Source organism: Oncorhynchus mykiss, chromosome 10, assembly GCF_057628025.1.
Source record: "Oncorhynchus mykiss isolate SJ-2025 chromosome 10, ASM5762802v1, whole genome shotgun sequence".
Taxonomy (NCBI): domain Eukaryota; kingdom Metazoa; phylum Chordata; class Actinopteri; order Salmoniformes; family Salmonidae; genus Oncorhynchus; species Oncorhynchus mykiss.
Window position 1 is genome coordinate 65,192,866 of NC_143031.1, and position 22,812 is coordinate 65,215,677.

General features: G+C 42.1%; 1 protein-coding gene across 1 annotated transcript in view; it reads left to right on the plus strand.

The window, feature by feature from the left end:
• LOC110534652 (uncharacterized) overlaps positions 1-22,812 on the plus strand; it is a 28,184-nt gene continuing 5,372 nt past the window's right edge. Inside the window, exons 1-10 of the mRNA XM_090188552.1 lie at positions 1-2,194; positions 2,602-2,732; positions 5,936-6,127; positions 12,864-13,025; positions 13,404-13,515; positions 13,657-13,888; positions 14,371-14,386; positions 18,711-18,975; positions 19,347-19,477; positions 21,680-21,841. Coding sequence (XP_090044678.1) covers positions 1,933-2,194; positions 2,602-2,732; positions 5,936-6,127; positions 12,864-13,025; positions 13,404-13,515; positions 13,657-13,888; positions 14,371-14,386; positions 18,711-18,975; positions 19,347-19,477; positions 21,680-21,841 — 1,665 coding nt within the window. The 5' untranslated portion in view covers positions 1-1,932. The remainder of the gene's footprint in view (positions 2,195-2,601; positions 2,733-5,935; positions 6,128-12,863; positions 13,026-13,403; positions 13,516-13,656; positions 13,889-14,370; positions 14,387-18,710; positions 18,976-19,346; positions 19,478-21,679; positions 21,842-22,812) is intronic.

The window sequence follows — 22,812 nt, forward strand, 5'->3', positions numbered from 1 at the left end:
TGTTTCTTATATAAAGCTTTATGCTTTTCCGTGCAATATTTGTTTGCAGTTTGTAGTCAATGAAGACCTGCTGATCTGGTGTTACTGGCGGAAGAGACTGGACCTATGAAGCAACTGGTCAGGACCATGGATCAGAAGATGTCGTTCTTCCTTCCCGAGTCAGAACAACGGTCCCAACCGCAAAGGACAGAGACTCCACCACAACCACTAGATAGAACACAACCGGTGGACTGAACAACCTCACTCCTGGTGGTCATCAGAGAGACTGGGGGGTGTCCAGTCAGGGATCCAGTCTGCAGCCCAGACCCTTCTCTTCACAGTCTCAGTGCAGGGATGGAGCAGGGAATGGTGCTGATAGATAGTCCCTCCTGTTCCTATGATACAAACACCACAGTATCCATGATGAGCAGAGCAGAGCAGATCACTCTGGGATTCAGAGGGAGCACCCCCCATCGACAGGACAGCAGTGGATAAGGTGGAAAGTTCCTCGGCGTACACATCACAGACAAACTGAAATGGTACACCCATACAGACAGCGTGGTGAAGAAGGCGCAATAGCGCCTCTTCAACCCCAGGGGGCTGAAGAAGTTTGGCTTGTCACCTAAAACCCTCACAAGCTTTTACAGATGCACAATTGAAAGCATTCTGTCGGGCTGTATCACCACCTGGTACGGCAACCGCACCGCCCACAACCGCAAGGCTCTCCAGAGGATGATGTGGTCTGCACAACGCATCACCGGGGGCAAACTACCTGCCCTCCAGGACACCCGATGTTGCAGGAAGGCCAAAAAGATGAAGGACAACAACCACTAGACACTTTAATAATGTTTACATATCTTGCATTACTCATCTTATATGTATATACTGTATTTTATACCATCTATTGCATCTTGCCTATGCCGCTTGTGATGGTTAATTTCTATATTATCAAATGAGCAGAGACAAACTTATCACACAAGTCAGAGTTATACTTAAACTGAATCTTTATTAGTGAGAGCTCTGCAACAGCGATGGCTGGTTGACAAACCACCCTCAGATGATTTGTTGAGAGCCACGACACAAAGGCTACTAAATTATTTTCTAGCAAAGATCCACACCCTAGTCGACATGACAATCAACAGATGTGTGGAATGGGTCACACAGTGACACTTGATAAATGAGAAAGGAGTATCCCACAGCCAGATAGCATTTGCTATGAAGACTGTTCTTATTGTTCAGTTTGGGCCCCTAAGACGAGGCTCCAATCTCGTTCCTGGTACTTCATAGCACAAAAACACCAACTCATTCTATTGGCATAAATCAATTGTTAACTCCAGATATTCCCATCTCAAGTAAAACCCCTTCTTGACCACACTCCTGGACAAGCTCACTGAGGGGAGTGAGCCTCTAGGTCATACCCCTCATTAATTAATACTTTGTTAACTTGTCATTTGAAACAGGCTTGTGTAAAATACCTGTTTTTACAGCGACCGTAAGCCTAGGCTAGAACAAGGACTTGAATATTTACCTTACTGAGTAGATGGAATAAAGTAATTATTATTTTATATTCTTGCTAACACACTGTTCGTTCTAAACAAGTATTCTCTGAACTTGAAAGATAGTGATCACGAACAGGAGATTTGATATGTAACGTAATAATCAGTACCGTATTTCAAAGAACAATGCGCATACCTTTTTCAGTTAACCACAGCCTTTGAGCTATGATGCCAACCAATAAGATTCTTTCTCTTCAGTGTAGGCGGAAGTGAACAGTTACCCAAAACAATTATCACGATAGCGTTTTTAGTATTGTTATTTAGACGTTTATTGACACCTTGGAACTCAAAATATGCCTAACTGCACAGAATTACATACCTCAGGTAGTGTTTATTTCGCGTTGGAGACAGGACTCGGTTGCTAGATGTTCTAGGCAAGGCTAGCTAGCTGCTAACAATGGCTAACTGTATGGTTTTTCACACTCAAATAGCCTCCGTCATGGAGGTGCTAGCGAATGCCGCTGTGGCAGAGATCTGTAAACTCGTAGATGACGACTATGCAGTATTTCGTTTGGAAATTACTCAAAGCCAGAAAGAAAACAGGGCATTGCGGAGGAAACTACAGCTGCTGGAACTGAAGGTGTCACGGGAGCGCGCAGAGAGGACCATTCGTCCTAGAAGTGTCAAGATCCTCGACCGATACAGAGGAATGGCAAGAGGTACATTTTGCAGAAGGCCGAAGTTGCGCTGCACGTCGCCCCAATCCCCTCTGCGCATGTGTGACCTTAGATGTGTTAAACACGTACTGTAGTGTAGATGGTTAACCAGAATTGGATCTTGGTAATTTTTTTGACAGTATGCAATAACTCCCCAGAGTACTTGGCTGTCTTGCGCAAAGACACTATCATATTATAACCAGATTTTTGTTTACTACACTAATATTTACCCAATGAAAACAATGTAATGCATGGAACATATTACATCAATCAATAAATAGTATATCAAGGAGTTAGAAGTGTTACCTTACATCCTTGCCAATTCTAGACATTATCAATGGTGTACAATATACCGTTGAGCATTGACAATACCCAACCTAACCACGTCTTTCCCCCAATCACTCTCTTAGGTGAAGGACATCTCACTGTAGGCCACAGGAGCGTTGTGAAGCCAGCCGGACACAATACATGGCGAGATGACCAACCAATCACTGTTGATGAGGGGAGTGGAACCTCAACCCAGCATGTTATCATGATTGAGGTTAGTGTCATAGTGTAAAAAAAAATATTACTTTGTTAATCAAATGTGGCCCATTTATTTCAGGAAGACTCATCTCAGCTATTCACTTGATTACATGTATCTGCCATAGGGGAGCTTGTGAGACTTCTCTGACACAGTGTTTTTGCTGCAGTCATTTATCTGTGGCACTGCACAACAGCAAAGAAATATGGAACATGAAAAGAATATGTCTGCCTAGGCGCACTTTAAAGATTCTAGAACAGTACACATTTACTTTGCCTCTGCAAACAAAACGAGCAATGCATGACAACCCCATAGTAGAATAGTTTCTCTTTACCTAGTCGGCTTGTTGTTGTGTGTTCTATGCGAGAGAGATATTCCTCTCGAGGCGCATTCAAGTTATGAGTGCCATAGGGCGAAAAACATGAATTCTGATAGGCAGTCAATGCATAACAATTCTTGCAATTACTGGGAAAACAGCAGTTGTAATGGACTTTGTTAAAAACAGAGAGATCCCAATTTTCCATTCCAACTTTATTTATTTCTCAACTCCTTAGCGAACTGCACAATTTTAAACCCATAGTTTTTAGCAGTGGCATGGTTAAGCACATTCCTGCTCCAATTCCCTGTGAGTGTATAGGGGAGAGTGGGGCTAAATGTAACACGGGTCAATTGTAGGGTAACTTGGGGTAAAACACAACCCTTCCTCAAAATATTTTTGGGGAATTACTTACATATTTTTTTGATGAGACAGACAACATTTTTAGTTGAGCAAGAGTAGTGGCAACCAGGGAAAGTGTTGGGGCGGATAGTGACATGAAATGGTTTCTGGGGGGTTACTCCAAGTTATCATAAGAGGTAGGCCTATATTATATTTGCTGTGTAATTCATGTTTTATGGGACATAACATTCAGCAATAGGATGCTAACTAGCTAAAAGATTCCATATTTGGAATCTAGCTAATGATTAAGCCAATAGGGTAAATGCAGATGGCAACCCCATGCTTCAGCCTATTTATTTATAGCCACTATGCTGCATCAGTTGGGCTACAGGTGATAATGCTTATTGCTAAAAGCACATTTGATAATATGGACCATGCATAGGTTATATTTATGGTCCAATATGTTAAAATAAAATCTTGGTCAATCGAGAGTCATCCTGTTATTTCAACCAATCGATTGGTTGAAATGTTTAAACTTATTTTTCCATATATTTTTGAATAAAGCTTATCTAATGCTTTAAGCACATTGTTTGATTCAATTATTAAGACACACAAATTACTCAAGATCCTGATGATCACACTGTGCAACAACAAAAAAGAAGACATGGAGTGCCTGTGTGACTGGCTCCCTACTGCAGTGAAAAGGCACCAGAGGCACAGCATGTGTTTATTGCGCTGTCGGTGCTGATGCTGCAACCTCATTTCAGCCATTTAGTTTCTTACTTGTTTCTGACTGAAAAGTTATTTCAATGAAATCCCTAATTTGTTTAGGAAAAACATTCCCTATTCCCTCAACCCTTGCTCTCTTTACGTGAAACATGTAAGCATCACATGCAACCAATAGGGCCTGACCTATAGCCTATCATAATGATGTCAATAAATTGGTTATAACAAACTACGAAAACAGTAACAAGTGACAGCAAAATGGATGCGGAGGATGTGAAAAATATGGGTGAATGTTTACTGGTTGCTCAGGAGGTAAAGGGGAAGTCAGATCTGTGGAAGACATTTGACTTAGTTGTGGAAGCTACTGGAGATCAATAAAAATTAGGGTCTAGAAGCAAGCGCTGCATGAGTTATGTGTGCCAAACAGTTGCTGTTAGATTACAATATTATTATTTTTTTCTGACCATTTGAACAGTGTAAACAACACTAAATAACAACACTAATGATTTATAAATCCTTTATTACAGCAGACTAAAAACAGTTGCATGCATTTGTGAATTGCAGTTTTTTTCTTGTTTAGGCTAATTATTCAAAGCTGCCTTTGTTATTTAATTTAAAACTAAAATGCTTGATTGCATTCCATGCCATCACACAGCATACATACAGCGTATGCTGTGGGATGGCATGAACAAGGGACTCATTGATTGATTATATGGTAGCCTATATATTGAAATATGGGGCTAAGTAAGTTACATATTAAGACTAAACAGGATGTGCTCTTAGGTCTGTAGCTGGTGGTTATACAAGGCTACTATACAAAGATGACTAATGATAATGACATTACGTATTATAATGATGATCATAATAATAATTGTAATAATAACAATAAGAAGTTCAAGAAAGTGTAGGGTATAGGAGCGAGAGCTGCTTGCATATTATGTGTGACAAACAGGTGTTGTTAGATTACAATATTCTTTTTCTGGCTGTTTGGAACAGTGTAAACAACACTAAATAAATAAGAAATGCCAGTCTGTTGTAAAGCCTTTATTAAAGCATAGCAAAGATTAAAATCAGCCATATCTGTGAAATTGCTTTATCCAACATGTTGGGGTTTCCTCTCTCTTCAACTTTCTTAGACAATTAGGCTAAGGCAAGGGCTGTTTCCTCATCTCTGCTGCTGCTGCCTCCGCCGCATGGGTTCTCAATCCCAATATGCTGGTCAACTTTGCTATTATGCACATAACAACATAGGGAAAGGCAGCCAATGGGGAAAGGCGCCAATTCTACGGCGCACTGAAGATTATGTGGACAGCGACCGTATCCAACACGGGAAAAAGTGCATTTGTTGTCAAATATTATTTGATTTAGTAGTGTTAAACCATTTAATTTTTACATAATATAGCCATATACAACTTCAATATCACATGTCTTAGAGTGATGGACTGTGCTATCCCCGTGGCCTCTGCAATGGATGAAACAGGCGCGAATCAGACGGGTGTCTTGTGCACCATGAAAAAAAACGAAACATTTAGACTGCTCGACTAAAGAAATCTCGGTCGACCGACAGCCTATAGACCAGACAATTGATCAGTCGACTAAATGGGGTCAGCCCTAAAATAATTTAAACAAATAATTGTACAAATATGTTATTGGGGCCCATTTATGAAGGTATAAATTATATTTTAGATGGTGTCAGCATCATTTTATTTTCATTCATTTTGGATTATAATTCAACCTTTCCCCCCACTGCTACTAATTTTGCCAGAGGAAACACTGCTACGACATTGTTATCCAATTCTACTCATGTACCCTTAATAAAGTCCTCTCTTCTTGTCAGTCTGCAGATGCAGAAGCTGCAGGTCCTGGAGGATTGTCTCTGGTCAAGCAGGAGGGGTCAGAAGGAGACGACCCACAACACAGCAGAGACATCCAGACTGGAGCAGCGGCTGGAGTGGTGCACCCTGTAGTCACTGAGGACCTATCCACCGCCGCCACGCCCCAGCCCAGGACCGGACGCAGCATCGCGGAGGTCAGTGGAAAGCCGAACGGCGTCCTCAAGACAGAGACGGACACAGGGACTTTAACTGTCACAAAAAGGCTCTTACACACAGGATCTGACCACAGATCAGACACAGAGAGACTGGGGCTGGGGAGACTGGGCTGTCCTCCTGCTCCCGCCTCAGAGTATTTACTTTACGGTGACTTGAGGACAGTTCATTCCCATCTGGACTCAGGTGACGCGTTAGAAGCTGGCAATGATCCGTCTTGTTCTTACACTACAGAGATGGAACCTGTCAACATGGCCTTGGGTTTAGAGACACAGACTGATCAGTCTAGAGAGGACTGGAACCGGTACAGTAGTAGTATATACTCTGAAGGGTGCCTAGATAAGAAAGGGGAGGTTATAGTGGTAGATGAGGTGACTGTGAAAGTAGAGGGTAATACTCCTCCCACATGGAATGCAGATAGTCACCTAGGAGATGGATACTCACAGGGCAGAGATTTCTTAGATTATAGGGAAAGTTTAGAGACAAATCCAAATGTCGCGACCCACTCCCCTTTACACACGCTCAGGGATCGCGACCCAGTGTTCACATCAATGGGGCCTTCCGATTCACATAGCCGCGTCCTTTTCGATCAGGTATTGAACTCAAACGAAAGGGCTAGAGCCCAGGTTCAGGAAAGGGGAGCAACATCAGGCAGTAGTAAAAAGAAACAGTTCCTCTGCATGTTCTGTAACAAAGGCTTCAGCTGCCCCCAGAAGGTGGAGATCCACCAGAGGGTCCACACAGGGGTGAAACCCTTCAGCTGTGCCCAGTGTCACATGCGCTTCGCAGAGGCTGGCACACTGAAGAGGCACCAGAGGGTCCACACAGGGGAGAAACCCTTCGTCTGCCACGTGTGCCGGGCCAGTTTCTCACACTCATTCAACCTGAAGAGACACCAGAGGGTCCACACAGGGGAGAATCATACAGCTGCCCCCAGTGTGAGAAGTTCTCCCACCAGCACCAGCTGAAGATGCACCTATAGGTCCACATGGGAGAGAGGCCGTTTGCCTATACGCACTGCGGGAAGAGGTTCTCAGAGAGGAGCGACCTCAGAATACACCAGCAGAAAAAACATTCCACTCTATAACATAGAAAGTCACCATTCGACTTCATTGCTTCTGACGTTTAGATCAAACCCTGCATTAAAGACAAAGATACATTTTCATTGTTGTCAGCAGAAAAGATCCACAGATGCATTTGGATTAACGACAGTAACAGGTTTCAGTGTTGAATATATCTGAGTAGAATATTTCATCCAGACATTGTGTGATAGATATATATATATATATATATATATATATAAGCCTAAAGAGTCTGTGACATATTGTGTTTGTACTGTGTAGACTATATGATGTTCACAAATGCCTATTTCATTACTTCCATTTAACTATTTAATTTTTTTCCCCCCAAGACACTTTTAATGAGTATATTAATGCAGTTTATCAAATTCATGCAGATTTTTAGTTGAGACATGACATGTACAGTTGAAGTCGAAGTTTACATACACCTTACACATTAAACTCAGTTGTCCACAGTTCCTGACATTTAAACCTACTAAAAATTCCCTGTCTTAGGTCAGTTAGGATCATCACTTTATTTTAAGAATGTAAAATGTCAGAATTAGAGGTCGACCGATTAATCGGAATGGTCGATTAATTAGGGACGATTTCAAGTTTTCATAACAATCAGAAATCTGAATTTTTGGACACCGATTTTGCCATTTTTAAAAATTTTTTACAAAAAAACATTTTTACACCTTTATTTAACTAGGCAAGTCAGTTAAGAACACATTCTTATTTTCAATGATGGCCTAGGAACTGTGGGTTAACTGCCTTGATCAGGGGCAGAACGACAGATTTTTACCTTGTCAGCTCGGGGATACAATCTTGCAACCTTACAATTAACTAGTCCAACGCTCTAACCACTTGCCTCTCATTGCACTCCACGAGGAGCCTGCCTGTTACGCGAATGCAGTAAGAAGCCAAGGTAAGTTGCTAACTAGCGTTAAACTTATCTTATAAAAAACAATCAATCAATCAATCATAATCACTAGTTAACTACACATGGTTGATGATATTACTAGTTTATCTAGCGTGTCCTGCGTTGCATATAATCGATGCGGTGCGCATTCGCGAAAAAGTACTGTCATTGCTGACCATTTCTTCCTTACAAAGACAGCCAACTTCGCCAAATGGGGGATGATTTAACAAAAGCGCATTTTTGAAAAAAAGCACAATCGTTGCACGACTGTACCTAACCATAAACATCAATGCCTTTCTTAAAATCAATACACAGAAGTATATATTTTTAAACCTGCATATTTAGCTAAAAGAAATCCAGGTTAGCAGGCAATTTTAACCAGGTGAAATTGTGTCACTTCTCTTGCGTTCATTGCACGCAGAGTCAGTGTATATGCAACAGTTTGGGCCGCCTGGCTCGTTGCGAACTAATTTGCCAGAATTTTACGTTATTATGACATAACATTGAAGGTTGTACAATGTAACAGCAATATTTAGACTTGGAGATGGCATCCGTTAGATAAAATACGTAACGGTTCAGTATTTCGCTGAAATAATAAATGTTTTGTTTTCGAAATTATAGTTTCGGGATGCGACCATATTAATGACAAAAGGCTCGTATTTTTGTGTGTCATGTTATAATTAAGTCTATGATTTGATATTTGATAGAGCAGTCTGACTGAGCGATGATAGGCAGCAGCAGGCTCGTAAGCATTCATTCAAACATCACTTTTGTGCGTTTTGCCAGCACAAAAAAAGAAAAACATATCTGGCTTTAGTGTGTAAGCCTAAGCTTTAATTGTATGTACACCAAACAACCTATACACCAAGGGGCAGAAAAGGTTAAACCTGCAATGCGACCAAACCAAATGCACATAGAAATGTGTGTTATCGATCTGTCATTCTCATTTAAAGCAAGTTTAAGAAGCGGTATGTTCTATTTGTGCTATTTCTATACTTCCCGATTTTAAGTTTCATTTTTGCGTCTTTAAATTTATTTTTTTTACACCAGCTTCAACAAGCTGGAAATACAACATTTTTGGTTATGGAAAATGTATTTCTCAGCGGTTTAGATGGTGCAATGATTCTCTACACTATACTTGCTTGTTTTGTCACATAAACTGAAATTAGGCAAACTATTACAATTTTAGCAACCAGGAAATGGCGGAGCGATTTATGCGTAGTTCATCTTTTAGGCTAAAAGCTGCGAAATGGATTGTTGAAAATTAAGAGGAGGGAGAGCTTGAAAAGTAATGTCTGGGAAAGATTTGGTTTAGCGGTAAAAGAGGATGATAGCGGATGATATGTTATTCGTGATGATTGTGGGACTTCAAATAGGCCTATGGCAGGTCAAGGGAACTATAGCTTACTGTTCAGATGGGTTCAATGGAAACTGAAATCTGGACACTGACTGTAAACTCTCACATAGCCTTAATATTAACTCCTGCAGAATTACAGTGACTTCGGGAAGTATTCAGACCTCTTGACTTTTTCCACGTTTTGGTACATTACAGCCTTATTCTAAAATTGATTACATCGTTTTTCCCCTCAATCTACACACAATACCCCATAATGACAAAAGAAAACAGGTTTTTAGAATGTTTGCAAATTATTACAAATAAAAAACATATCACATTTACATAAGTATTCCGACTCTTTACTCAGTACTTTGTAGAAGCACCTTTGGCAGCGATTACAGCATTGAGTCAACGCTTCAAGTTTGGCACACCTGTATTTGGGGAGTTTCTCCCATTCTTTTCTGCAGATCCTCTCGCTCTGTCAGGTTGGATGGGGAGCATCGCTGCACAGCTATCTTCAGGTCTCTCCAGAGATATTCGATCAGGTTCAAGTCAGGGCTCTGGCTGGGTCACTCAGAGACTTGTCCCGAAGCCACTCCTGCGTTGTCTTGGCTGTGTCCTTAGGGTCATTGTCCTGTTGGAAGGTGAACTTTCACCCCAGTCTGAGATCCTGAGTGCTCTGGAGCAGGTTTTCATCAAAGATCTCTCTGTACTTTGCGCCGTTCATCTTTGTTTCAATACTGACTAGTCTCCCAGTCCCTGCCGCTGAAAAACATCCCCACCGCATGATGCTGCCACCACCATGCTTAACCGTAGGGATGGTGCCAAGTTTCCTCCAGACTTGGCAATCAGGCCAAATAGTTAAATCTTGGTTTCATCAGACCAGAGAATCTTGTTTCTCATGGTCAGAGTCCTTTAGGTGCCTTTTGGCAAACTCCATGCGAGCTGTCGGGCCTTTTACTGAGGAGTGGCTTCCGTCTGATCACTCTACCATAAAGGCCTGATTGGTGGAGTGCTGCAGAGATGGTTGTCCTTCTGGAAGGTTCTACCATCGGCCATTTGGAAAAGGAAAATGCAATAAATATTTACTCTGAGCTGCTCTTTGATCGGTTGGTCGTAGATGGGAGGCCGGATTGTCCAGCATGGATCTCTGGTCCTCTGAAGACTGTCTAGTGGCGAACTGGGTCTTGGTAGAATGGATACATCATCCGTCCTTTCCTAGTTCACGTTTACAGCGATTGCTGCTAACTCAATGGATAGGGGGTATCACTTCTGGAGTGAATAAGAGTTCAAAGTTCATACCAAGTTGCCATACTTTAAGCTCATGCTATATTCTGGCTGGTATAGTCGAAATTCATCCTTTCGGCGTGTTGACCGTCATCTTCACGTTGAAATTCAATGCTGATTTTGTTAGGTTATCAGAGCCCTTTTAACGTAGGACCGTCGCCCTAACGTCCTCTGAACAGGAAGTTACATTTTCGTCAAGGGGCTTATATAGGATTGGGAAAGAGGGCTGTGTTTCATATTTTTCAACCCATGTATGTTCACTTGGGCGGGGCCTCTGAGTGAGCAGAGTGGTGTTCTTCTGACAAACCGTTCTCTCATTAATTAAGAAGCTAAAAATTACATTTAATCTTTTCACAAATAGTTTCATATTTAAACATTTAAATTGCACAACAATTCCATGTGAATCTGATAACTAGAAGGTGTAGATTTTCCAAGATACAGTTTGTCATCCTATCATCAGTAATCATGTCTCAGACGCCAACTGAACTGACATCATATTCATGAAGTCCCAATGCATATTTTCAACTGGTTGGATTACCGAAATATGGTTCCGTTTCCCATCTTTTGATGTCACCAGAATCTCTTTGTTAACAAAGGGAATTTCAATAGTCACATCGGTAGAGTAGAGAGAGGAAAAAGGGGAAAGGTATTTATGGGGGTCATAAACCTCCCCCATCAAGCCAGCGTCATGACATAGTCTTAACTCTACCTACATGTACATACTACTTCAACTAACCGGTGCCCCCGCCCATTGACTCTGTACCGGCACCCCCCTGTACAGTGGGGCAAGAAAGTATTTAGTCATCCACCAATTGTGCAAGTTCTCCCACTTAAAAATATGAGAGGCCTGTAATTTTCATCATAGGTACACTTCAACTATGACAGACAAAATGAGAAAAACAAATCCAGAAAATCACATTGTAGGATTTTTTATGAAATTATTTGCAAATTATGGTGGAAAACTTTTGTTATTGACCAAATACTTATTTATCTCAATACTTTGTTATATATACCCTTTGTTGGCAATGACAGAGGTCAAACGTTTTCTGTAAGTCTTCACAAGGTTTTCACACACTTGCTGGTATTTTGGCCCATTCCTCCATGCAGATCTCCTCTAGAGCAGTGATGTTTTGGGGCTGTTGCTGGGCAACACGGACTTTCAACTCCCTCCAAAGATTTTCTATGGGGTTGAGATCTGGAGACTGGCTAGGCCACTCCAGGACCTTGAAATGCTTCTTACGAAGCCACTCCTTTGTTGCCCGGGCGGTGTGTTTGGGATCATTGTCATGCTGAAAGACCCAGCCACGTTTCATCTTCAATGCCCTTGCTGATGGAAGGAGGTTTTCACTCAAAATCTCACGACACATGGCCCCATTCATTCTTTCCTTTACACGGATCAGTCGTCCTGGTCCCTTTGCAGAAAAACAGCCCCAAAGCATGATGTTTCCACCCCCATGATTCACAGTAGGTATGGTGTTCTTTGGATGCAACTCAGCATTCTTTGTCCTCCAAACACGATGAGTTGAGTTTTACCAAAAAGTTATATTTTGGTTTCATCTGACCATATGACATTCTCCCAATCTTCTTCTGGGTCATCCAGAATAACTCCATACCTACTGGGGGACTCATTCTGATTGGCTGGGCCTGGCTCCCAAGTGGGTGGGCCTATGCCTTCCAAGGCCCATCCATGGCTGTGCCCCTGCTGTCATGTGAAATCCATAGATTAGGGCCTAATTTATTTATTTCAATTGACTGATTTCCTTATATGAACTGTAACTCAGTAAAATCGTTGAACAAAAATTTAAATGCAAAATGCAGCAATTTCAGTATAATTATTGACAAGTTGACTAACAAATAGCATACCAAAATGTTGGAAATTAGAAGCAGAATCAGGCAAAAAAAAACAAGACTGAGACTGTGTCAAAAACATTTTTGCCGTCTCTGACTAGCCTATAGTGCATTTTCTATATTTACGGTTATGGTCAGGTACGGGGCCTCTGATTTTCACTTTATCACATATGGTCAGGGTTATCAGCAATTGCTTGCTGGTGCGGGTGAACAAACCCGCATACCACTGTGTGGTCTGTGTAATTTGTACCACCTCTCTCTTCCAGGAGGAGGGTCCAGAGGTGCTGCTGAGGGAGGAGGAGGGGTGTGAGGAGGGTCTGGGGAACCCTGAGGAGACCATGGTCATGGAGGACAACCAGACTACACCTCCTCCTGCACCCAAAGAGGCACCAGCTGAGCAGCACAGGACCACACACAGTCTCACTGAGGTGAGCCCACTGTGAACTACTGTCAGAATGGTATTAGGTCGGGCCGTATCCACAAAGCCTCTGAGTAGGAGTGCTGATCTAAGGTCAGTTTAGCCTTTTAGCTTATACTGAATAAGATTTAATGGAAAGATCCTAGATCAGCACTTCTACTCTGAGACTCTTTGTAGATATGGGTCCAGGTCTTGATTGATTTTGTCTTAAGTGTGGGACTGTGCCTTTGAATTATCAAACCATTAAAGATTGTCAAGTAATCAAATCAACTAATAAGTTTGCATAGTATAACATTTGCTTGCATTGCCCAATCAAAATATGCTCCATAGCAGGGTGCTCATATCAGATATCTTGATCCAACATCCTCTCACTCTGTATATCTTACAGTCAGTAGACATGGAGGATGGGAAACCTGATCTGCTGCTGGTCAAAGAGGAGACAATAGAAGATGGACCAGAGAGCATTGACCTGCTGAGTGGACTAAAGATGGGGGAGCAAGGTAAGAGAGAAATGAACTTGTGTTTACATACAAAAACACACATAATGTATGAACTTGACCAGATAATTGACTCAAAAAAATATCCATATGTAGAGTTCTCTGTCATGTTTGTAAAGTCTATTTTCTAACCTCTTCCTGCAGGTGGTTGGTTGGAGGCTAACAGGGGAGACTGGGCGACCATATTAGATTCCCAGACTGGTGCGGCTAGGTCAGTGGATGGGACAGCATCATGCATTCTGGGCTGGGGAACAACACTGTTAATCACAACCAGAAACACAAAACAACATATCCATAACAACAGACTGGCTGAGACCAGGGCGAGGCAACAACACAGAGAGGAGCTACCTCAGGATACACCAGCAGAAAATGATTAGTGTCTGGTGAGAAGTAGTAATACTAATAATAATACATGTATTTCTTTATTTTATATAGCGCTTTTCATACATAATCTCAGTCTCTTTTAAAAACTAAAACAAATTCAGAGAGCTGGCAGTTCATGGGAGACGGTCTTCCACAGCTACATGATGATGCAGTTCAGTAAAGGTGTAGCTTGATTGTAGGCAGCGTCGATGGTACAGCCAGGGAGGGAGACACATCAGTCAGACAGGCCCGGAGCTTTATCAGGCACATCTGTCTCTGCAGTACACACCTCCTCCTCCTCCTCTGTAGGTAGGCTGGAACATCCACCACCTGGTTGATGAATCGGCAGCAATAAGTGCCTGAGAGACCACCACACACATCAGCAACAGTCTCCTACGAGGAGAGCCTCTGTCATTCCCTCATACCACAGTGCACATCTTTCCATGTAGTACTAGTTAGTTAGTGTGCAGTTAATTCTGTTGGTTTTGGATGTAGTAGGGAACTGGATGAGGTGAACTGAGGAAAGAATGAGTATGATGAGGCAGAGTAGATGATGTGTGATGGTGTCTGTAAAACTGCTTCACTGATGAAGAGTGACATAAGTCAACTATTAAGGTGCTAGATTTACAGAAAAGGTCATATTACCATAGAGAGAAAAGTTATTCTACTTGTCACATGTATGGTTTTGTGCAATAAAAGTACTTTACTTCACATTATGAGTGTATAACCATTTAGTTGAAATTAAATACTAACTTGACTCTGTGCTGACAATTTTTGAAATAATTGCAGTGACTGAGTTTCCCTTCTCATTCAAACCAAAACATTATACTTCATTCTTGAATCAAGACATGGAAATATTTTACAATAAACTCAGATGGCTCAATATTGTTAGGTACTTGAATCACAGTGTTAGAGATGGGCTTAGGCCTCCTAAGTGGCGCAGCGGTCTAAGGCTGTGCCACTAGAGATTCTGGGTTCGAGTCCAGGTTCTGTTTCAGCTGGCCGCGACCAGGAGACCCATGGGGCGGCGCACAATTGGCCCAGCGTCGTCCGGGTTAGGGGAGGGTTTGGCCGGCAGTAATGTCGCGCACTTAGCAACTCCTGTGGCGGGCCGGGTGCAGTGCACGCTGACACCGTCGCCAGGTGTATGGTGTTTCCTCTGACACATTGGTGCGACTGACTTCCGGGTTAAGAGGGCATTGTGTCAAGAAGTACTGCGGTTGGGTTGTGTTTTGGAAGATGCACGGCTCTCGACCTTCACCTCTCCCGAGTCTGTACGGGACTTGCAGCGATGAGACAATTAACTACCAATTGGATACCACGAAAAAGGGGCAAAAGAAGAAAACATAATTATTTAAAATTTTTAAGATGGGTTTGACTGTTTTAACATTTTATATTGGGGTGCCAGGACAGAGAAGAGCTTTGAGAAGAGCTTTGACTTGGCTGAGTGGGAGCTGATCCCCTGTAGGGGTGGGACAGACAAGAGACCTGAGGTGGCTCAGGTTCGGGTGTAGGGTTTTCGCATAGCCTGAAGGTAGGAAGGGGCAGTTCACCTTGCTGCTCTGCAAGCACCATGGTCTTGTTGGGGAGGTGACAAAACCTTTTTTTGAGAGGAAACTATCTTGTTTGCCTCACATCTTAATTCAACTTGCAATAAAAATAAATTGTAGACTTTGAAAAACATTGCTCTGGTTGAAAATGAGCAGAAACAAATGTTTACAGAGCAAAATGGGAAGATTTTAACAGTGCTAAAACATGAGTATAACACCTTACTACGATCTAATTTATAATGCATCACACAAGAGTAACATACTATTCTGAAGGGGAGAATGATAGTAGACTTTTGGCTGCAAGGCTTAGGAAACATTTCATCCAAGCCTTGATGTTTACAACGTTCCTCAAAACAAGGATGTCCATTATCACCAATGCTCTTTGCCCTGTCTTTAGAGCCCCTTTCTCAAGTGATCAGATTGGACCCACTTATTTCACTCATCAATATTAAAAAATTTGCAGCATAAAGTGTCACTATGCCGATGACGCTGTGTTTCTCAGAAGGCCCATTTCCCTTTGACAGATTCTGAAATGTACTATTTTCAGTTTTTTTTTCTGGATACAAAATGGGCTTACCCCAATTAGTCCACTGGTCAATTGTTTGGTCGATAGGCTGTTGGTCATCAAATATTATTTTTGTAGAGCAGTTGCAAATATATATTTTTTTATAGGCACACAAGACACCGGTCTTATTCGCACCCATCTCAGTTCTCTCTCCTGCTCTCTCCTGCAAATTTGTGCACAATCATTGTTTCATAACAATTGTATACATTGTTTGCGTATTTCAATTCCCCATTGCAGTAGTATATTTACCGTTAATTGCTAGAATTTCTAATCTACAATGTTTGTTTGGTTATGGTAATTTATGTTAATACATTCAATAGCCTATTATTATTCCAGTCTTTTACGGTCTCATTATCGGAGTGGACACGTTGTTTGCAGAGCGCACAACCTATGCTATGCTTGTGAGAAACAAGTTTATTTTATTTTATTCCATTCACAGGTTGTCAATTTAGTCATTGTCTTCTGTTTGGAGCGCTCCTGTCAATGTCGAGAAAGGACGTGCACCTGATTAAGCATAGAACTAGGCCTATGGGCTGTGGCAAATGTAGACATATGAATGTGCCTATTTATGGATCTGATAGTATTTCTGATTGGCTTAAAGCACCACCACTTCTCAAAGCAATGTTTCCTTCACCTCAAACAGGAAGCAAACAAAGTCTGTTTTTACATCGACTGAGAAAGACAATAGTTCTTCAATGTATTTGGAATAAAATCCAGTTCTCTCCCTTTGATAACAACTCAGCGTGAAAGGTTAAAATGTCATTCTCTGATCCAGTGGAAACGTGATAAAATAGGCCTACCTGATTACTTCTTATCCCTTGCTCAAATAGCCTACAGCTGTGTCTGTCTCAAGCTCATTGGCTCAAGAAACTCGTAAGGGTCCCAAATATTTTATACAATGTTGCAATATTGCTAGCACGGGCTTCGGGCTGGACCCAAGTTAATATACTGGACAAAAATATAACTGCAACATGCCACAATTTCAGTAAAAAAGATTTTACTGAGTTACAGTTCATATAAGGAAATCAGTCAATTTAAATAAATTCATTAGACCCTAATCTATGGTTTTCACATGACTGGCCAGGGAGGCAGCCATGGGTGGAGCCAGGTCCAGGCCCAGCCAATCAACGTAAGTTTTCCCCCGCAAAAGGGCTTGTTACAGATATAAATACTCCTCAGCACCCACCCTCAGACTATTCCATAGGTGAAGAAGCTGGATGTTGAGGTCCTGGGGCGCCATGGTTACACATAGTCTGCGTTCGTAAGGCCTGTTGGACTTGATGCAAAATTCTCTAAAACAACGTTGGAGGCAGTTTATGGTAGATAAATTATTATTCAATTCTCTGGCAACAACTCTGGTGGACATTCCTGCAGTCAGCACGGTGGATGGATTATCTTGGCAAAGGAGAAATGCTCTGGTCTAAGGCACTGCATATTAACTCCTACACAATTAAGCATTTCTTGCAGTAAAATGTATACATTAAATTACATTTTGACTTTGGAACCGGAATGGAGAAATATAGTTAAATAGTGTCTGTAGAGGTGCTATTTTTTTAGCATCATAAAAGCTGATAGGACTTAAAACACGTGTTTCAAAAAACAAATAAAGCAACATCTCACAGCACAACGCCTCACCCCTATGTGACCTACTTGTTGTACTGACATGTACATGTGTAACTGATAGACGCACACACTACATGTTAATGTTTTTAAACGTATGTCAATTGTTAAGACTTGTCTAATGTATTTTTCCCTGTGTCGGACCCCATTAAGACTAGCTGTCGCCATTGGCGTTGGCTAATGTGGATCCAAGTAAATCACATAAAAAAAATATGCATCCAAGCCGAACGGAAGTCTTATCAGCGACATGTTGGTCGTTTTCACGTTTCCATTTCCTTATAACCGCGTGTCATTTGGAAATTTTGCACAGAAAATATTTTTTGATTTTTTATTTTCTTACTGGGCTTTGCTCAGCGAAAGAAGCAGAGATGTCAGTGAAAAATTAACCCATTGAAACATTGATTCCATCATTCATGACATTCTGTTGAGCAAGGGTTTATTTCGTCTTCTAGGGCAACATATCAAAATCAAGTTTAGGTCAAATACACATTTTTAGCAGTTATTGTGGGTGTGGCGAAATTATTGTAATATGACAGGAGACAAGCTACATGTACATCATTATACGTTGACTAACAAATACCCTACCAAAATGTCGGAAATTATAAGTAGAAACAGATCTAAATTAGGCAACAAAAATGCAGCCCCTGTCAAAATCGTTTCGCAAAAAAAAAATGCAGCTCCTGTCAAAATCGTTTCGCCACCTTTTCATATTTGCGGGTTAAGGTCGGGTGCAGGCCTCCGATTTTCACTTTATCACATATAGTCGGGCGGTTGCAGATAAGTTATTAGCAATTGGGGGTGCGGCTGAACAAACAGCTGAACCACACACAACCAGCGAGCGTACCCTTTTCATTTAACCACACCCTTTGAGCTATGACGCAGTTTCTCTTCGGTGTAAACGGAAGTGAACAACGAACATTTCCACGTTAACGTTTTTTTAATTGTTGTTGTTTAACACCATGGAACTCAAAATAGTATACATTTAACCGCACTGCATCACATACTTAGCCCATGTAGTCTTTAATTCGCGTTGGATAGAGGACTTGGTTTTATGTATGTTGTAATCTAGCTAGGTAACGCTAGCTAGCGGATAACGTTAGCTAACAATGGCTAACTGTATGGTTTTTCACACTCAAATAGCATCTATCATGGAGGTGCTAGCAAATGCAGCCGTGGCAGAGATTTGTAAACTCGTAGACGACGACTATGCAGAGTTTCGTTTGGAAATGTCTCAAAGCCAGAAAGAAAACAGGACATTACGGAGGAAACTACAGTTACTTGAACTGAAGGTGTCACGGGAACGCATACTACCCAGTCGTCCCAGCAGTGTCAAAATCCTTGACCGATACAGAAGCATAGCAAGAGGTACGTTTCCCGTCGCAGTTCATAGATAGCTTAGTGCCAGTCTCCCCTTTCTTCTCTGTACACGTGTTTATATGTGTTACCCAGAATTGGGTCTTCGTCCGTTTTTGAATAGTGTGCAGTAATTCCTCTGATTACTTATCTTGTGTGAAGACATATTCTAGCCAGATACTTGATTTACTGCATTTTCTATTATTTACTCAATGAAAACAGTATGATGCATGGAACATCATACATCAATCGATAAATAGTATATTAAGAAGTTATGAGAAGTTGCCTTACATCCTTGCCAAATCTTGTCAATAGTGTACAATATACCAATTAGCATTGACAGTAGCTAACCAGCACCTCTTTTCCCTCAATCATTCTCTCAGGTGAAGGACATCTCACTGGAGGCCACAGGAGTGTTGTGAAGCCAACAGGACAAAATAGATGGAGAGATGACCAACCAATCACTGTTGATGAGGGGAGTGGAACATCAACCCAGCATGTTATCGTGATAGAAGTCAGTGTAATAGTGTTGCAGAAAAAATTACTTACTATGTAAATCAATTGTGGCCAGTTTATTTCAGAAAGGCTCCCCTCAGCTATTCACTTGCTTACATGGACATCCTTATTTATCTACCATAGGGGAGCTTGTGAGACTTCCCTATGACATTATCAAATTCTTAAGGGTCAGTAGCCTACATTGGGTGTACAATTTTCAATTACAGCATTATTTATTCTGTTGCCAATAATATTTACACTGAACAAAAATATAAATGCAACACAAACTGTTAGTCCCATGTTTCATGAGCTGAAATAAATTATCCCTGACATTTCTAATCTATGGATTTCACGACTAGAAATACAGATCTGGTCACAGATACCTCTAAAAAAAATGGGCCTCAGGATCTCATGACAATCTTTGTGCATTCAAATTCCACTGACCTCCGTGATGCTGCGTCGGCTCCTGGGCTGCACTGGGGTGGTGGTGAGGTCCTCCGTGGCTACAGCGGGTGCCACTCCAGTCTGGTTGTCTCTGCTGTGTTGTGGGTCCTCCTCTCCTTCAGACCATTCCAGCTTGACCCCAGGATGTTCGTTGTCTGTAGATTATGCCTGCCCATACCATAACCCCACCATGGGGCACTTTGTTCACAACATTGACAGAAAACCGCTCACCTCACGACGCCATACACATTGTCTGTGGTTGTGAGGCTGGTTGGACGTACTGCCATATTCTCTAAAACAACGTTGGAGGGGGTTTATGGCAGAGAAATTAACATTTAATTATCTGGCAACAGCTCTGTTGGACATTCCTGCAGTCAGCATGCCAATTGCATACTCCCTCAAACCTTGAGTCATCTGTGTCATTGTGTGACAACTGCACATTTTAGTGGCCTTTTATTGTCCCCAGCACAGGGTGAACCTGTGCAATGACACCTGTCAAGAGGATGGATTATTTTGGCTAAGGAGAAATGCTCACTAACAGGGATGTAAACACATTTGTGCACCACATTTGAGAGAAAGAAGCTTTGTGTGTGTATGGAACATTTCTGGGATATTTTATTTCAGCTCATGGAACATGGGACCAACACTTTCCATGTTGTGTTTGTTCAGTGTATATCAGTACACTCAAAACCTATTACAACAATTCTATTCAATCAAATAAGCCACATGTAGCAAAGAAGGCATAGCAATTTTTGCTAACCAAAATCGACACGCATTGAGCTCCATATAAAAACTCTACACTTAGTGAGCAAAAAAAAGAAACACCACCTCCTGGAGAAGAGATTGTATGCCCACTTATCCCTTTAGCGTCGCCTCTTCCTCTCTACTTCAAGTCGCCATAAAGCCATCACATACATACGTCTCGAATTGTACACGTGTTATGTTTCCAGTTTGAGTGTGTGATATGGGGTTATATTCAGACAAACTTTTATAAACAATAGCAGCTATTTGGAAACTGCCATGTTGATCTGGGCCTTGTTGGAAAACCACTACAGTGCCTGACTTTTGGCTGTGGCAGATGCACCTCCCGATTTCACTCCTCGACTTATGTCTAGTGGGTTTCTTACCACTCACACAAGCCCATTGTTGCCTAATGCACCATGAAAGTTGTACTTTCTTGTTCCTTGTTTTGTAGGTTAATAATTTGCATCGTGAAATTCATAAAACGCAGTCATATAAGACGATGTGTTTCCGAGTGAATTTAGTTAACCATATGCCGGTTTTCAACTTATTTGACGGTCAAGAAGCACAAAGCCGAAAAGTTAGAACTGTTTAATTAGAACTACAACTCCCACCAGCTGTACAAGTCTTTGTCTTTCAACAGTTTGCCTGTCTAAAAACCTTTTTTCTTTGTTGCCTTTTTAAAAAGTACTGGCTGGCAACGTTCAGTTAAAAGGTTCCAGTGTAATTTAATATAACAGACATAAAACTGACTGTAACAGGGTTTTATTGTCCTGTGAGTCCTCAACTTGCGCAAGACTGCTAACAAGGCTGCTGAGTTGTAGTTCAAATGAGACTAACTTTTGCCAATGTGTCTTACTTCTTGAGCATCAAATGTTTTCGGATTTGATCAAATGAATACAAATATCATTTTATATCTTAGGACCGCGTTTTCATGAATTTGATGATATAAGCTTGAAGCCCGTTCAAAAACCATATGGGACTGGAAACAGGAAGTAGGCAGGACTATCATAATAACCTCCTCTCCTTGTGTCAGTCTGCAGATGCTGCAGGTCCTGGGGTCAAGCTGGAAAGGTCTGAAGGAGAGGAGGACCCACAACACAGCAGAGACAACCAGACTGGAGTGGCACCCCCTGTAGCCATGGAGGACCTCACCACCACCCCAGTGCAGCCCAGGAGCCGACGCAGCGTCACGGAGGTCAGTGGAACGCCGAACACCGTCCTCAAGTCAGAGACAGATACAAAGACTTTAGCGGTGCTGGAGCAACTGGGCTGTCCTCCTCCCCCCTGCTCAGAGTATCTACTTCACGGTAACCTGAGCCCGAGAACGGTTCTGTCCCACCGGGACTCAGGTGACGCGTTACAGACTGGAAATGATCCATCCTGTTCATATGTTACAGAGATGATACCTGGTGACATGCCTGTGGGTCTAGATAAACAGACTAATGCAATGAGAGGGGACTGGAATCAGTACAGTAGTAGTGTATACTCTGAAGGGTGCCTATATAAGAAAGGGGAGGGTCTGGTCTTAGATGAGATGACTGTGAAAGTGGAGGGTGACGCTCCTCTGACATGGAATCCAGACGAAACTCACTTAGGAGAACGACACTCACAGGGCAACACCGGTAAATTCTTAGACTACAGGGAAAGCTTAGAGACAAATGTAAATGTCGCAACCCACTCGCCTTTACACATGTTAAGGGAATGCGACCCAGTGTCCAAGTTGATAGGGCCTTGTGATTCGCATGGCCGCGTCCTTTTTGATCAGGTATTGAACTCAAACGACAGGGCTAGGGCCCAGGGAGGGGCCGCAAAGTCAGGCAATAGTAAAGCGAAACGGTTCCTCTGCATGTTCTGTAACAAAGGCTTCAGCTGCATCCAGAAGGTGGAGATGCACCAGAGGGTCCACACAGGGGAGAAACCCTTCAGCTGTACCCAGTGTCATATGCGCTTCGCTGAGGCTGGAAACCTGAAGAGGCACCAGAGGGTCCACACAGGGGAGAAACCGTTCAGCTGCCACCTTTGCCGGGTCAGTTTCTCCCACTCATTCAACCTGAAAAGGCACCAGAGAGTCCACACAGGGGAGAACCCGGCCCCCAGTGTGAGAAGAGGTTCTCCCACCAGCACCAGCTGAAGATGCACCTGAAGGTCCACACGGGAGAGAGGCCC